The sequence below is a fragment of the Nerophis lumbriciformis genome, linkage group LG26 (genome assembly GCF_033978685.3).
Source record: "Nerophis lumbriciformis linkage group LG26, RoL_Nlum_v2.1, whole genome shotgun sequence".
Lineage (NCBI taxonomy): Eukaryota > Metazoa > Chordata > Actinopteri > Syngnathiformes > Syngnathidae > Nerophis > Nerophis lumbriciformis.
The window spans coordinates 11,712,957-11,731,961 of record NC_084573.2 but is presented as its reverse complement, the minus strand read 5'-3'; the positions used below and the strand labels follow the sequence as shown (position 1 = coordinate 11,731,961).

Sequence of the window (19,005 nt, the reverse complement as noted above, 5' to 3'; positions counted from 1 at the left end):
ACTCACCTTTTGTTTATTTTTGGTTTAAGCATTAGATACCTTTTTACCTGCATGCTGCCTCCCGCTGTCGCCTGCATATTGTGATCACGTACCATACCATCGTCGTCTCACACGACATGTCCCCGACATCTACAAAGCAATTAGCTACCTGCTTCCACCTACTGATATTGAAGAGAATAAACATAGTTACTCTGCCGAGCTCTTTATTTGCGGATTATAATTACTGGTTTGCAAAAAAAATGTTTTTACCCAAATAGGTGAAACTACATAATCTCCCACGGCACAATGGTTGAAAAACACTGCTCTAGAGAAGACTATGTAGGTGAGCTCTGATCATCCATCCATCCATCCATTTTCTACCGCTTATCCCTTTTGGGGTCGCGGGGGGTGCTGGAGCCTATCTCAGCTACAATCGGGCGGAAGGCGGGGTACACCCTGGACAAGTCGCCACCTCATCGCAGGGCCAACACAGATAGACAGACAACATTCACACTCACATTCACACACTAGGGCCAATTTAGTGTTGCCATAATGCCGTATATTTCCATATCCCGTTTGAGAGACAGCGCCCTCTGGTGGCAAGTTATAATGAACTACACTGAAACAATGGCACTGAAAAGCAGACACAGACTTGTATTTGGATATTTTTTATGCTATAATGTTCTTCCAATGTCAGATTCTACCTTCATGGCCACCTTTTTATTCAATGCCTCCATGTTGTATATCCAAATGATTGAACCGACTATACATTTTGACGTTGAAAAAGATGCAATTTAAATAAATACAGACATACATATTAAGATGTGTCAGTATTGTACATATTTTTTTGGGTGAGAATGTATTATTCTATTTGATTTTTTTTTCTTTTTTTAAACATGTATTTTTTTTACATTTCAGTGCCAGCAAATTATATTTTCCACTCCAATGTTTGGTCAATGCCAAAACTTAGTGGCAGTACTCTGGCTCCATATCATAAAACTAAATAAGTATACTAAAATAGAGTTATTTAAACTGGTAGACATTTTACATAGTAATGGTATGATTTGGTTTATTTTGAACATCCCGAGCAGTGTTTTATTAAAATGTAAATTTCTCTTAGATATTAATCAAATATGTATCTATTTATCTATCTATTTATTGGATATAACATGTTTACATTTTACAATTCAACATGAAATAAAATATAAATATAAAATATAATAAAAAATGTGTATTAGCAAAGTTGAAAGACAGTTAGTAGATATATTACTCAGTAATACACAATGATAAATAGTAATAACTGTTGGAAACATTGTATAATTGATAAAGTAGTACAGGACTTATGATAAATAAACATACATACAACGATATATATATATATATATATATATATGGCAGCACGGTGATACAGGGGTTACTGCATGTACCTCACGATACGAAGGTCCTGGGTTTGGGATCTTTCTGTGTGGAGTTTGCATGTTCTCCCCGTGACTGCGTGGGTTCCCTCCGGGTACTCCGGCTTCCTCCCACCTCCAAAGACATGCACCTGGGGATAGGTTGATTGGCAACACTAAATTGGCCCGAGTGTGTGAATGTGAGTGTGAATGTTGTCTGTCTATCTGTGTTGGCCCTGTGATGAGGTGGCAACTTGTCCAGGGTGCACCCCGCCTTCCGCCCGAATGCAGCTGAGATAGGCTCCAGCGCACCCCGCCACCCCGAACGGGACAAGCGGTAGAAAATAGATAGATGTGTGTGTATTTATATATGTGTGTATCTATCTAGAGATCGATATATATATATATATATATATATATATATATATATATATATATATATATATATATATATACACACACATATATATACACACACATATATGTATACATACATATATATACACAGATATAAATACACATGCATATACAATATGTATATGTACAGTACATATGTGTGTATATATATGTATATATACATATATATGTATATATATATATATATACACATATATAAATACACACACATACATATATATATATATATATATATATATATATATATATATATATATATATATACATATATATATATATACATATATATATATATATATATATATATATATATATATATATATATATATATATATATATATATATATATATATATATATATATATATATATATATATATATATATATATATATATATATATATGGGACGGCGTGGCGAAGTTGGGAGAGTGGCCGTGCCAGCAATCTGAGGGTTACTGGTTCAATCCCCACCTTCTACCATCCTAGTCACGTCCGTTGTGTCCTTGAGCAAGACACTTCACCCTTGCATGGCAGCTCCTGCCATCAGTTTGTGAATGTGTGTGTGAATGGATGAATGTGGAAATAGTGTCAAAGCGCTTTGAGTTCCTTAAAAAGGTAGAAAAGCGCTATACTAAGTACAACCCATTTATATATATATATATATATATGTATGTATGTATGTATGTACACATATATATGTATGCATATATATATACACATGTACATATGTATGTATGTACATACATATATATATATATATACATATATATACATATATATATACACATGTACATATGTATATATATATACATATATATATATATATATATATATATATATATATATATATATATATATATATATACACATACATATACATATGCACACACATATATATATATATATAATATATATATATATGTATGTATGTACAGGATAATCTATAAATATTTTTATATAGCTACAGCAACCTAAATGCAGACTGTCCCTCCCTCACTCACAAAAATGAAACATTTCAGGTAGTGGGCTATTATATACAAAAAATAAGACAATCTTACATAGGTTGTAGTTATGCTTAATTATATTGCCATGTTTGTTCCATGAATCCCCCCCTTTTTGTTCCTGCATAAAAAATGACAAAAGTGATGCCATTTACGTCATGTTTGTTTAGACTATGACTTCTCGACACCTTTTAATATGAAGATCTAATTGTGTATTCAAATCCACACGATTGGGGAATGTATTTTGTTAAATATCTGTAGTTTGGACAAAATTTTACAGTCATGTTTGCATCGTTGTGTGTTGTTTGCGGGGGGGGGGGGGGGGGGGGTGAGTGAGGGCGGGGCGTTGCCATGGTGATCCTGCGGCTCATTCTGGAGCTTTTATGACGTCACTCTCGCCGCTTACAGCACCGCGCTTGGCACGACCAGCTGGTTAGCTCAGCTCACGTTGTTTTGTTTTTTTAAGGGCATGCCTCGTCGCCGTCCTTTCATCCGCAGGATAAAACATCCGTTGGAATGACGCAGCGGCAGCAGCAGAGACGGGAACCATGGCGACTCTCTCTCCGGGTCCCACCGGTGTGCCGGAGCGAGGTAACGCGGGGACGAGGTCACGGGCTGGGGGGTGGGGGATAGTAAACATGCTCGTTGGCTTCCCCGGGATAAGCCGCCCCTTTTTTAGTTAGTGTTAGTAACCAAACGTGGCCCTCTGACGCCACATTATTGGCACACTTTTTATGCCGCCGTGTGCAGCTGGTTTTAATTAGCCGAAGCTAGCTGCTAGCGGCTATCAGAGCATCGAGCTAGCGCCCGAATCGAATCACTTATGACCTGAAGAAAGGTACCGAACGTGGCCGAGCAGCGCGGTTTAAGATCGGAAACATGTCCATATATTTGTTTTTTTCTTTTCTTCCAGTGACGGGTTGGTGCCACTGATGTCAGCTTGTGACTGCAGCGGAGAGCACTCACCATGAATGGAGAGCACACAGACATCCTGTCACCGAGAGATGTGGTCAGAGGCCGATGGAGAGTTGTAAGATTGATGAGCAAGCTGCTGCTTCTTAAAATGCACCAAAGTAGGGCTGCACGATTTTTGAGACAAAACGTATTTGCGGGGTTTTTCCCTGGAAAATCTCGATTTGCCATTTTTTAACATGTTTTGATTGATTGATTGATTGAAACTTGTATTAGTAGATTGCACATTACAGTACATATTCCGTACAATTGACCACTAAATGGCATACTTGCCAACCCTCCCGAATTTTCCGGGAGACTCCCGAATTTCAGTGCCTCTCCCGAAAATCTCCCGGGACAACCATTCTCCCGATTTCCAGCCGGGCAACTATATCGGGGGCGTGCCTTAAAGGGGAACATTATCACCAGACCTATGTAAGCGTCAATATATACCTTGATGTTGCAGAAAAAAAGACCATATATTTTTTTAACCGATTTCCGAACTCTAAATGGGTGAATTTTGGCGAATTAAACGCCTTTCTAATATTCGCTCTCGGAGCGATGACGTCACATCGGGAAGCAATCCGCCATTTTCTCAAACACCGAGTCAAATCAGCTCTGTTATTTTCCGTTTTTTTCGACTGTTTTCCGTACCTTGGAGACATCATGCCTCGTCGGAGGGTGTAACAACACGAACAGGGACGGATTCAAGTTGCACCAGTGGCCCAAAGATGCGAAAGTGGCAAGAAATTGGACGTTTGTTCCGCACACTTTACCGACGAAAGCTATATGCTACGACAGAGATGGCAAGAATGTGTGGATATCCTGCGACACTCAAAGCAGATGCATTTCCAACGATAAAGTCAAAGAAATCTGCCGCCAGACCCCCATTGAATCTGCCGGAGTGTGTGAGCAATTCAGGGACTAAAGACCTCGGTAGCACGGCAAGCAATGGCGGTAGTTTGTTCCCGCAGACGAGCGAGCTAAACCCCCTGGATGTCTTGGCTCACACCGTCCCTTATGCCACCGAAGATGATCAAGAGAAGAATATCGACCCTAGCTTCCCTGGCCTGCTGACATCAACTCCAAAACTGGACAGATCAGCTTTCAGGAAAAGAGCGCGGATGAGGGTATGTCTACAGAATGTATTAATTGATGAAAATTGGGCTGTCTGCACTCTCAAAGTGCATGTTGTTGCCAAATGTATTTCATATGCTGTAAACCTAGTTCATAGTTGTTAGTTTCCTTTAATGCCAAACAAACACATACCAATCGTTGGTTAGAAGGCGATCGCCGAATTCGTCCTCGCTTTCTCCCGTGTCGTTGGCTGTCGTGTCGTTTTCGTCGGTTTTGCTTGCATACGGTTCAAACCGATATGGCTCAATAGCTTCAGTTTTTTCTTCAATTTCGTTTTCGCAACCTGCCTCCTCACTACAACCATCCGTTTCAATACATGCGTAATCTGTTGAATCGCTTAAGCCGCTGAAATCCGAGTCTGAATCCGAGCTAATGTCGCTATAGCTTGCTGTTCTTTCCGCCGTGTTTGTTTGTGTTGGTTTCACTATGTGACGTCACAGGAAAATGGACGGGTGTTTATAACGATGGTTAAAATCAGGCACTTTGAAGCTTTTTTTAGGGGTATTGCGTGATGGGTAAAATTTTGAAAAAAACTTCGAAAAATATAATAAGCCACTGGGAACTGATTTTTAATGGTTTTAACCCTTCTGAAATTGTGATAATGTTCCCCTTTAAAGGCCTACTGAAATGCGATTTTCTTATTTAAACGGGTATAGCAGGTCCATTCTATGTGTCATACTTGATCATTTCGCGATATTGCCATATTTTTGCTGAAAGGATTTAGTAGAGAACATCGACGATAAAGTTCGCAACTTTTGGTCGCTGATAAAAGAAAGCCTTGCCTGTACCGGAAGTAGCAGACGAGTAGCGTGACGTCACAGGTTGTGGAGCTCCTCACATCTGCACATTGTTTACAATCATGGCCACCAGCAGCGAGAGCGATTCGGACCGAGAAAGCGACCATTTCCCCGTTAATTTGAGCGAGGATGAAAGATTTGTGGATGAGGAAAGTGAGAGTGAAGGACTAGAGGGCAGTGGGAGCGATTCAGATAGGGAAGATGCTGTGAGAGGCGGGTGGGACCTGATATTCAGCTGGGAATTACTAAAACAGTAAATAAACACAAGACATATATATATATACTCTATTTGCCACAACACAACCAGGCTTATATTTAATATGCCACAAATTAATCCCGCATAACAAACACCTCCCCCCTCCCGTCCATATAACCCGCCAATACAACTCAAACACCTGCACAACACACTCAATCCCACAGCCCAAAGTACCGTTCACTTCCCCAAAGTTCATACAGCACATATATTTCCCCAAAGTCCCCAAAGTTACGTACGTGACATGCACATAGCGGCACGCATGTACGGGCAAGCGATCAAATGTTTGGAAGCCGCAGCTGCATGCGTACTCACGGTACCACGTCTCCGTATCCAACTCAAAGTCCTCCTGGTAAGAGTCTCTTGTCCCAGTTCTCCACAGGCCAATGGTAAAGCTTGACTGTCATCTTCCGGGAATGTAAACAATGAAACACCGGCTGTGTTTGTGTTGCTGCAGCCGCCCGCAATACACCGCTTCCCACCTACAGCTTTCTTCTTTGCTGTCTCCATTGTTCATTGAACAAATTGCAAAAGATTCACCAACACAGATGTCCAGAATACTGTGGAATTTTGCGATGAAAACAGACGACTTAATAGCTGGCCACCATGCTGTCCCAAAATGTCCTCTACAATCCGTGACGTCACGCGCTGACGTCATCATACCGAGACGTTTTCAGCAGGATATTTCGCGCAAAATTTAAAATTGCACTTTAGTAAGCTAACCCGGCCGTATTGGCATGTGTTGCAATGTTAAGATTTCATCATTGATATATAAACTATCAGACTGCGTGGTCGGTAGTAGTGGGTTTCAGTAGGCCTTTAAAGGCACTGCCTTTAGCGTCGTCTCTCACCTGAAAAGGAGACAGTTGCCGTATTTTTCCGACTATAAGTCGCAGTTTTTTTCATAGTTTGGCCGGGGGTGCGACTTATACTCAGGAGCGACTTATGTATGAAGTTATTAACACATTAGCGTAAAATATCAAATAATATTATTTAGCTCATTCACGTAAGAGACTAGACGTATAAGATTTCATGGGATTTAGCGATTAGGAGTGACAGATTGTTTGGTAAACGTATAGCATGTTCTATATGTTATAGTTATTTGAATGACTCTTACCATAATATGTTACGTTAACATACCAGGCACGTTCTCATTTGGTTATTTATGCCTCATATAACGTACACTTATTCAGCCTGTTGTTCACTATTCTTTATTTATTTTAAATTGCCTTTCAAATGTCTATTCTTGGTGTTGGCTTTTATCAAATAAATTTCCTCCAAAAATGCGACTTATACTCCAGTGCGACTTTTATATTTTTTATTATGCATTGTTATTTATTACTCCGGTACTCTTGTCTTGTTCTGTATATTGTACAGTTTTTTGTATTTGTATAATGTTTTGTATATTGTACAGGATTGCTTATTATTTTTATTGGATAGTAGTATGTTTATTTCAATTCTTAGTTTTATCTTTATTACCTCTTGTGTCATTTATTTGTATCCCATATTTGTTCCCACTACCGCACCTTAAATTGGAGTCCTTAATCTCGTTATATGCAAATATAATGACAAAGTCCATTCTATTCTATTCTTCTATTCTATTCTTGTGGCGTTTGTATTTATTTTGGCTTTTGCAATAGTACTGTAGCTGAAAGTTGTTGTAATGTGGCTTCATGACGTTGTCTTGTAGCGTTTGCATTTGTTGTGATCTTTCTCATTTTGCCGACTGATTGCGATGACGCCACAGACGGGCAGACAAACTTTTAGGGTTTCCTAAAGATCCCTAAAATTCATTTTAAAAGCCAGGAAGACCTCACATTCCAGACTGTAGACCCCTTACTCTGCAAGGACTTGCACCCGTCCCTCGGTGAGCTTAACTGTGTTGACTCTTTAAAAAACATTTGAAGACTTTCCTTTTCAGAAAAGCTTCTGTTTAATGGATTTTTAATTTGCCCCTTTTGTTTTAATTTAATGGTTTTATTTCACCTATGTTTTGTACAGAACTTAGATTTTTATCTGTGAAAATCGCTTTATAAATAGAATTTACTTACCGTATTTTTCGGACTATTAGTCGCAGTTTTTTTCATAGTCGACTTATACTCAGGAGCGACTTATGTGTGAAATTATTAACACATTACCGTAAAATATCAAATAATATAATTTAGCTCATTCACATAAGAGACTAGACGTATAAGATTTCATGGGATTTAGCGATTAGGAGTGACAGATTGTTTGGTAAACGTATAGCATGTTCTATATGTTATAGTTATTTGAATGACTCTTACCATAATATGTTACGTTAACATACCAGGCACGTTCTCAGTTGGTTATTTATGCCTCATATAACGTACACTTATTCAGCCTGTTGTTCACTATTTTTTATTTATTTTAAATTGCCTTTCAAATGTCTATTCTTGGTGTTGGCTTTTATCAAATAAATTTCTCCAAAAAGTGCGACTTATATATGTTTTTTTCCTTCTTTATTATGCATTTTCGGCCGGTGCGACTTATACTCCGAAAAATACGGTACTTACTTACACTTGAATGACATTTAGCGTCCTTAACATTAAAAGTGCTAAACTTCATATAAATTTTGCCATTCTAAAATCCCATGTTTTCCTTCTTCTAGTATCGATAACATTGATCGATTTCCTTTTAAAACAACGTTGGATTGGTACCTGCATGTTTTCTGTATTCTGATTAGTGAACATGTCTGCCACTCAAATGCCAGTGACGGCGGAGAAAACCCCCCTCTGCCTCTTGCTGTTACGATATCGCACTAAATAAAGCCTCAATGTCGATTTGATATCGATTAATCGTGCAGCCCTCTACCAAATATACTTTTACTTCCCATCCATCCGGCTTACCTGGCAGCTATATAATACCGAACTGTCTTTCAGGTGAGAAAGATAGGCGGAGGCGGCTTCGGGGAGGTCTACGAGGTCGTGGACCTGCAGGATGGAAACAGCATTGTCGCTATGAAGGTGGAGTCTGCCACCCACCCCAGACCGGTGCACAGGACAGAGGTGGCTGTGTTGAGGAAGTTGCAGGGTGAGTGACACTTTTGATGCAAAACCTGTTCTAGAATCACTGCAGGATGTACTTCGCCTTTCTCCTTATGTCAGCTGGGATAGACTCTAGCGCAATAAAAAATGGATAATGGCTAGACTAGGCATGTGCCGATCGTTTGGCCACCGATCAGTATCGGACGATTTTCATTGAAAAAGTATGTGATCACCATTGCCGATTAATGCCGTTATTCATTTTTATAATTTTAGTTTAGCATTTATTTATTTTTAGTCTAGCAGCTATTTATGCATCGCTATTCACAGTGTGGAGCCGCTCTACTAAGATTATAATAATAATAATCACCTTCTTTACTACTCTATTTTATGCTGCCCTTTTTTGCTGCAGCTGTTACATATACTGTATATTGTACATGGTAATTGGGATTAGTATATATTGTATATATTATATGGAAATATAATATAATGATATATCAGTATATATTATAATATATATTTTATATTGCTACTATGATACATTTTTTGTCTACTTTATACCTGCATTATCCTTTCCATCCTTACCCTTCCCATCCTTTGTAACTGAGCTACTGTGTGGAACAATTTCCCTTGTGGATCAATAAAGTTTGTCGAAGTCTAAGTCTAATTAGGGCAAATAAAGGAAACCTATTATGCAAAACTAACTTTTTTACCTATAGACTCCAGCACCCCCCGCGACCCTGAAAGGGACAAACGGTAGAAAATGGATGGATGGATTGATGGTTCCTGTTTTTGTGTATTTGGGATCTGCATAAGTCCTAAACATTTTAACTCAAACCATGAAGGCATTGCAAATATATTAATAAAGCAATCCTGCCGTCCTTCATAATTGCTCCAAACGAGTCGTTTGGAATTTGCCCAATTTGGTGACGTCAGCGGATATCTCCATATATGGTCAAGTTTTACCCGAAGAGCTTTGCGCGAGTCTGCCATTGTAGTCTGACGCTGTAATCAATAAGCTTGTTCTTTTTCTCTATTCTCTTGTGGGGTAAACTGGTTGGTACATGCACATGCATCCTCGTCTGTTGCCATTTCTAATACAATGTAGTTCTAAGTTATATCTGTCAGTAGACTCCATATGGAAGTGCTAAAACTACAACACAGCTCATGGCGAGAAGACGCTGTCGAAGTGGAGGCACGTGAATAAGAACCCCCACAAAACGGCGCATCCTGAAGAGATAGTCTGTAAAACATAATCTATGCAAAATGTAGACCAAATAGCCACCATTGCATGTTATGTCAACCACAAGGAAGTGTTTTAAATGGAGAATTTAAAAAAAAAAGACCCCTTTGAGTATCATTAAGTATAATTATCACTAAAGGACGGGGCTAAACATTATACAAACCGAGACCAAGCCAGGAGCAGGCATGATAATAAGTTGAAAGTTAAAGTACCAATGATTGTCACACACACACTAGGTGTGGCGAAATTATTCTCTGCATTTGACCCATCACCCTTAATCACACCCTGGGAGGTGAGGGGAGCAGTGGGCATCATTTTTGGTGATTTAACCCCCCAATTCCAACCCTTGATGCTGAATGCCAAGCAGGGAGGTAATGGGTCCCATTTTTATAGTCTTTGGTATGACTTTGGTATTGAACTCACGACCCACTGATCTCAGGGCGGACACTCAAACCACTAATAACTAAGATATCCACTAATCTAGCTTTAAACAACACCAAGGAAAAACATGCTTTAAAAACTCTTAAGAGGGTTCCATGTTACAGCAGAAAATAAGCAGGTATTAACAGGTAATTAGCAAGTAAATTAATCAAATAATAGAGAGAAGACGGTGTAACAATGCACTGCAAAACTGCAGTGACATGACCAGTAAAAACAGGTGCTTGACATGACAGGTGAAAACTAATAGGTTGCTATGGTGACAAAACAAACAAAAGTGCACAAAGAGTCCAAAAACAAAACCGAACATGACTAAAACAAAACATGATCACACAGACATGACACCTGAGATACTAAGTATGTCATTATTATGACTTAGTAAGTCAATATTTGGATTTAGTAATTTACTAAGTTAAAATAATGTCGCAGCCAGAAGTACACAACATATAAGAGGAGGGCGACTTGTTAAATTGGTGGCGCTTATACCAAGGCTAGCACTGTATCTATCAGTATATGATTGATACTAAAGTGATTTAATCAATATTTTCATTTTCTCAATTTTTTTGTTGTTTTTATTCACATTTACAAACTTGGGGAAAATTTCCTGGGCACAGGAGGACTTTGAGGACGAAACCATAGGATTTAAAAGAGTAGTAGAGATAAGCACTATGGCCTGGAATCAATATAGCGACATATTTTACAGCCATCTGCAGTAATGACTTACTCACAATATATTATTTGACATGTAAATGATAATAGAAGTATTTCAAAAGTATGCAGTAACATATTACAACAATTCCGAGTGTATCATTTTCTCAAAACTATTATTAATCTACTTGCTAATTGCTAATAACTTGCTGTTTATAGCGGGTTACTTTCTGTTGGAACTTGGTTCTATCTACACAAAATGTAATAAACACAAATTCTTCTGTTGTTTGGATACTTTACATTAGTTTTGGGCGATACTACACATTTGGGTATTGATTCAATACAAAACAGTTCCAGGGGCAATATTAATCATACCAATGCTGACTGATACACAGCCTTCACATTTTCAATATCACCGAATGATTAAATAAAGGATGGTGGTGCAACAATATTAATTAAATATTAAAATTATGTCCTACTATCGGTTCTGATTTAAGTCTTTTGGTTGCACTTAAAGCCCTCCTTTCTCCAGCAACTTATTTAGTGAGTTTGTAAACAATAACAAAAACGACAGAATATTTGTAATAATAACAAGTATCGATCATACTCTGATACTATACTTGATATCGTTACTATCAATATTTGTATCGCGCTGCCCACCTTTTGTTTATATTTAAGAGCTCCAGCTTGTGGTTTGCATATCCTCCTACGGTGTGCTGTAGCATGTTTAGCTATTCCTCGCCCTGCACTGATAATGATATTTATAAGAAACATATTTTTTTTGCTGCCACGGAGGCGAGGATTGCTGACTTAGAAGTGGCTTAGCACTGTGTAGGGACGTTAGCCGCTAGCGATAATGCTACATTATGCTTACATATACTTTTTAGTTTTTTTGTGCTATTGAGTTTGTTTTAAAAACAGAATAAGTTTAAATATTGAGTTGAGTTTGAGCCTATTTTGAACATGCATGCATACAACATGATACATCACAATTTCCAGTTTCTCTATTCAACATGTTCGAAAGGGAGTAGGAAGAAGCAGAGCTTATTTAGTCCTACCCCCTTTTCTTTACATAGCAGTTGCTACAAGTTTTGTTCACTTCCTGTTCGAAATGTATTCACAATATACTCCGTAAGTAATAACAATAAAAATAAATCAATAATAATTGGTTAAGTAAGTTATATTTCATATGGTGAAATGAGTTAAGATTATCTTGAAAATGAATGGATGGATGAAATAAATTCAAAATGTTTATCTTGGTTCTTCTTCTTTGTACTTTGTAAACACTTTAAGTTTGAAGAGTTTCTTGAAGTGGATCATATTAGTACATTATTTGATTTCTTTGCTTAATCCATTCCATCATTTAATTCCACATACTGATATACTGAAGGTCTTAAGTGTTCTCTAAGATTATATTCCTCCTCTTTTGTTGAGAAGAATTGTTGTATATTCTTGGGTAGCAGATTATAGTTTGCTTTGTGTATAATTTTAGCTGTTTGCAAATTCACTATGTTGTGGAATTTCAGTATTTTTGATTCAATGACAGAGACAAGCGGTAAAAAATGGATGGATGGATGGAATAAAGGGTTTGTATGTTCTCTATATCCAACATTATGTATTCAGACTGGTCTTTTTTGTAACACCGTTAATGAATAAAGTGTACTTTTGTAGTTATTTCCCCATATTTCTACACAATAACTCACAATTATTCATTGTGTTAATATTGTTAAACTGTCAATAGCACTCACTAATGATAAAAAAAAAAAAAGTTTATACATGTGATCGGTATTGGTATCGGCCAGGGGCGTCACTAGCTTTTAAGGACAGGGGGGGCTTAGCCCCCAGGAGATGCACAGGATGCGAGCGAACGTTACGCGCAAGCACAAAACTTCACAAACGGCTAACAAAGATTTAGAAATTATTCATTGTTATTATTATTATTTAGAAAAAATGCACGGGACGAAATGAAATGCTCCCCGGGACGATGGCTTTTAACCATTTTTTTTTCCTTTTCTTTTTATGTATTTATTCATTTTACATTTTATATTAAATGTCTTGGTTTTTCCTCTCTCTGAAAATCCTATGAAATGTTTAACAAGCCATCCTATGATAATACAACAGCTATTAATGTAACAATACAATAAAACAAATATATTTAATGATGTTTTTTCATTATTTTAAAAATAGGCTAATGTATATTTATATAGATTCTACAAGAAACACAAAAATTAAACACTAAATTATTTACAATTGCACACACAAGGTTTTGTGCAGCTTCACTCATTGTAAAGGAAGATAATGTGCTTCGTACACCTGCAGGACCGCAAGCAAGGTCGCAGAAAAAATGCGGACTGGAATTTGAGTGATGTGGGCATTTTCTATATGAACAAGTGGAATGGATTGGATACCGACGCACTAAAGGGGCTCTCTACCTTACGCTACGAAATGAAGTGAAGTGAAGTGAATTACATTTATATAGCGCTTTTTCTCAAGTGACTCAAAGCGCTTTACATAGTGAAACCCAATATCTAAGTTACATTTAAACCAGTGTGGGTGGCACTGGGAGCAGGTGGGTAAAGTGTCTTGCCCAAGGACACAACGGCAGTGACTAGGATGGCGGAAGCGGGGATCGAACCTGCAACCCTCAAGTTGCTGGCACGGCCGCTCTACCAACCGAGCTATACCGCCCGGTGAGGGGAAACTGAGTGAATAATAACAGGTTATATGATTATTTATTTAAACTCATATTCGGGCCACTTTATAATGAATATGTATTTGTAAAAAAAAAATATATATATATAACACCAAATTATTTAGGGGGGCTTAAGAATATTTTAGGGGGGCTTGAGCCCCCCTAAAATATGCCTAACAACGCCAATGGTATCGGCCGATCTCACTCATGGGTGATTGGTATCAAAATCGGCAAAATAACACCCTGATGGGAACATCCATAGGATAGACAGATGTAGAAACGTGCAGTTGATTCAAGCAAACGTTGACTCTGGACTAGGGAGCAAGAAACTGTTTTAAATGTTTTAAATGGCTTTGGTCAATTCATACTTGCCAACACTCCCGGATTTTCCGGGAGACTCCCGAAATTCAGCGCCTCTCCCGAAAACATCCCGGGACAAATTTTCTCCCGAAATTCGGGCGGACTCAGGTCCATGCGGACATGAGTTCGCTTTCCCACAATATAAACAGCGTACCTCCCCAATGACGTTATAACTGTAGAATGATCGAAGGCGAGTTCTTGGTTTCTTATGTGGGTTTATTGTTAGGCAGTTTCATTAACGTCTTCCCAGCGCGGTAAAAACACACAACAGCAGTCACGTTTCCCTCTACCGTAAAGCAGTTTGTCTGCCGTAAACAGCAATGTTGTGACACTTTTAGTGCATTTGATGAAGGCACTTTTGTGCGTGCCACACAGCAATGCATCATCAGAGAGGGTGTTCAGCATGGTTCGAAAAATAGTGACAGAGAATAGAACAAGGATGGACAATTCAACCCTTAACTCAACAATGAGTAGATGAGTGTTATGTGTGTGTATATGTGTAAATAAATGAACACTGAAATTCAAGTATTTCTCTTATTTATATATATATATATATATATATATATATATATATATATATATATATATATATAAAATAAAATAAATATATATTTATAGCTAGAATTCACTGAAAGTCAAGTATTTCTTATATATACATATATATATATATATATATATATATATACTTGACTTGGTGAATTCTAGCTGTAAATATACTCCTCCCCTCTTAACCACGCCCCCAACCACGCCCCGCCCCCCAACCCCCACCTTCCGAAATCGGAGGTCTCAAGGTTGGCAAGTATGGGTCAATTGCACATGCGATACTTGGATCGATATATAAATATAGTATTGTATAAGGATATTAGTTTACATAGAGCTGCCTCACAGTGATTGAATTCCATTGATCCATTTTTATTTATACTGTACTGTATAACATGGCTCCATTTTCACAAACATCATGTCGCATTTAAAATGGAACTTGTAGCAAAAATGAAAATGCATTTGTAGACAATGTGTCCAAATCTCTATGCGAGTGTCTTGACTGGTTCTTGTCTTTTAATAGGTAAAGATCACGTGTGTAGGTTTGTTGGCGCTGGACGAACTGAGCGATACAACTATGTGGTGATGGAACTACAGGTAGGCATTGTATTTTTTTTTAAAGAAAAATCTAAAAAAAAGACATAGTGACCTTATTTGACGGATAAACTCAAAGAAATGTGCACAAACTATGTGTTAATCTCTCTAGCACACTTCTTCCTAGGCCAAAATGTGAACAAGAGTAAAATATTTGGTAATGTACTTTTTGTGTTTAGTAACTTAGTGCCCTTTTTGTATATTGACATGCGTATTTACAACCTGAGTACAATCCATATTAAGATCATACTTGCCAACCCTCCCGGATTTTCCGGGAGACTCTTGAAATTCAGCGCCTCTCCCGAAAACCTCCCGGGACAAATTTTCTCCCGAAAATCTCCTGAAATTCAGGCGGACCTGAGTGACGTGTCGACAGCCTGTTTTCACGTCCGCTTTCCCACAATATAAACAGCGTGCCTACCCAATCTCGTTATAACTGTAGAATGATCGAAGGCGAGTTCTTGGTTTCTTATGTGGGTTTATTGTTAGGCAGTTTCATTAACGTCCTCCCAGCGCGGTAACAACACACAACAACAGCAGACACGTTTTCGTCTACCGTAAAGCAGTTCGTCTGCCGTAAACAGCAATGTTGTGACACTCTTAAACAGGACAATACTGCCATCTACTGTACATGCATATGTGACAATAACATCTACGGCTTTTAGAGAGTGCAGTGCACAACTGCGCACACAGGGAGACGAAGCAGAATGTATCATCAGAGAGGGTGTTTAGCATGGTTAGAAAAATAGTGACAGAGAATAAAACAAGGATGGACAATTCAACCCTTAACTCAACAATGAGTAGATGAGTGTTATGTGTGTGTATATGTGTAAATAAATGAACACTGAAATTCAAGTATTTCTCTTATATATATATATATATATGTATATATATATATGTATATATATATATGTGTATATATATATGTATATATATATATATATATATATATATATATGAAATACTTGATTCCTCCCCTCTTAACCACGCCCCCAACCACACCCCCGGACAAAGCCCCCTCCCCCACACCTCCCGAAATTGGAGGTCTCAAGGTTGGCAAGTATGATTAAGATACTAGTCAACCTTCTAGGGCTGTGAATCTTTGGGTGTCCCACGATTCGATTCAATATTGATTCTTGGGGTCACGATTCGACTCAAAATCGATTTTTTTCGATTCAACGCGATTCTCGATTCAAAAACGATATTTTCCCGATTCAAAAGGATTCTCTATTCATTCAATACATAGGATTTCAGCAGGTTCTACCCCAGTCTGCTGACATGCAAGCAGAGGAGTAGATTTTTGTAAAAAGCTTTTATAATTGTAAAGGACAATGTTTTATCAACTGATTGCAATAATGTACATTTGTTTTAACTATTAAATGAACCAAAAATATGACTTATTTTGAACCAAAAATATGACTTATTTTATCTTTGTGAAAATATTGGACACAGTATGTTGTCAAGCTTATGAGATGCGATGCAAGTGTAAGCCACTATTGTTCTTTTTTTTTTTTTTATAAATGTCTAATGATAATGTCAATGAGGGATTTTTAATCACTGCTATGTTGAAATTGTAACTAATATTGATACTGTTGTTGATAATCATTTTTGTTTCACTACTTTTGGTTTGTTCTGTGTCGTGTTTGTGTCTCCTCTCAATTGCTCTGTTTATTGCAGTTCTGAGTGTTGCTGGGTCGTGTTTGGTTTTGGAATTGGATTGCATTGTCATGGTATTGCTGTGTATTGTTTTGTTGGATTGATTAATTAAAAAAAAAAAAAAAATTTAAAGATGAAGAAAAAAAAAATCACAAAAAAAAAAAATCGATTTTTTAAAAATCAGAATCGATTCTGAATCGCACAAGATGAGAATCGCAATTTGAATTCGAATCTATTTTTTTCCCACACCCCTACAACCTTCCATGTCAGACCTGGGCATTCTGCGGCCCGCGGGCCACATCCGGCCCTTTGTGCGTCCCTGTCCGGCCCGCGTTAGGCCAATCATAAATTACAAAATAAATTTAAAAAAGTATCTATGTCGAGTGTGCAATACAACGGTGCTGCTTTTGTTTTGAAAAGCGTTATTTGTATTACTTCCATGTGGACGTATGCGCGTGCATGATTGTGAGTGAATGTGAACAGCTGCAATCAATAAAGTTGAAAAAACATCTGTCGTGCGCGCAATACAACTGTGCTGCTTTTATTTTGAAAAGTGTTATTTATGGACGTATGTCCGTGTGTAACCTGTGAGTGAAGGTGCACAGCGACAAGTGATGCACGGTTACTCCCGAGACGCTAAAAAGAGAAAAGTTGATGACGAATGGCGTGTTTTCAACAAGACATGGACTGCCAAGCAACGTTCCCTCTAAGGTGCGCGCCTGCGCAATTGCGCACTGCTCAAGCGTCCTCTGCGCACAGCAAATATATGCCGCGCACCAAATCAAATCCCATCTGAATTCTAAACAAAATAAACACATTTATTCTGTGTAATTTTGCAATGCAACTCTGAGTGACAGTGACAACAAGCCGCCCTAACGGTGTTCAATTGAACACCATTCAATTATTGTAACGTCTATGGAGATGCTTCGAGGACAGGAATTATATCGATCACTTTATTGAGCAAAACTGTTTATATTCAGCCATAACCACACCAAAAACATGAGTAAAACACTTCTATCTCGAAAAGCTAGTCATTTTCTGCCGTACAAACCAACTTGTCATCTGTCACCAACACGCATACCACTAAGCCACTGGTGCGTTTATGGCCACACAAAAAGTCGGACAACTCAAAACACCACACAAAGTTACACTATGACTCCTCAGTTATACGTGTGCTTATTTTACTGTCATTTATTATTAATGTTAATTTATTTATATTAATCATGGAATGCTGATACTAGAGAAAGTTACAGGAATGCACACTTCATCCTATGCTTACATTTCATTGTGCAACATGAGGATGTTTAAGGGCAACTAAATGTGATCTCTGAAAGGGGTACAAATGATTTCCAAAGCAGTGCTTTTGGTATAAAGTTAAATTAGGTTAAATGAAAGTATTATTATTATTACCGTATTTTTTGGAGTATAAGTCGCACCGGATTTCCAAAGCAGTGCTTTTGGTATAAAGTTAAATTAGGTTAAATGAAAGTATTATTATTATTACCGTATTTTTCGGAGTATAAGTCGCACCGGAGTATAAGTCGCACCTGCCGAAAATGCATAATAAAGAAGGAAAAAAACATACATAAATTGCACTGGAGCCCGGCCAAACTATGAAAAAAAACTGCGACTTATAGTCCGAAAAATACGGTATTATTATTATTATTATTATTATTATTTATCTTACGGTATATATCAAAAATAACATTGAGCAAATTTTAATTGAAATATTGTCGATGTGGCCCTCCAGCAGTGCTCGGGTTGCTCATGCGGCCCCCGGTAAAAATTAATTGCCCACCCCTGTTCCATTTGGTTTTTTTTAAACACATTAAAATAATCTATTCAAAAAATGTTTTAGCCATATTGATCTGAGCAGACAGGACGGAGGCACATGCATTGCGCA

General features: G+C 37.8%; 1 protein-coding gene across 2 annotated transcripts in view; it reads left to right on the top strand.

Annotated features, from left to right (window-relative positions):
* The first annotated feature begins 3,199 nt into the window (after positions 1-3,199).
* Positions 3,200-19,005, top strand: part of ttbk2b (tau tubulin kinase 2b) — a 56,956-nt gene continuing 41,150 nt past the window's right edge. Inside the window, exons 1-4 of one of the 2 annotated variants that reach the window (XM_061987374.2) lie at positions 3,200-3,382; positions 3,705-3,821; positions 8,830-8,980; positions 15,376-15,449. In XM_061987374.2, the coding sequence (XP_061843358.2) occupies positions 3,759-3,821; positions 8,830-8,980; positions 15,376-15,449 (288 nt within the window). In that variant the 5' untranslated portion in view covers positions 3,200-3,382; positions 3,705-3,758. Of the gene's footprint in view, positions 3,383-3,508; positions 3,630-3,704; positions 3,822-8,829; positions 8,981-15,375; positions 15,450-19,005 lie in introns of those variants that run through there. The other variant, XM_061987375.2, reaches the window with a different exon arrangement.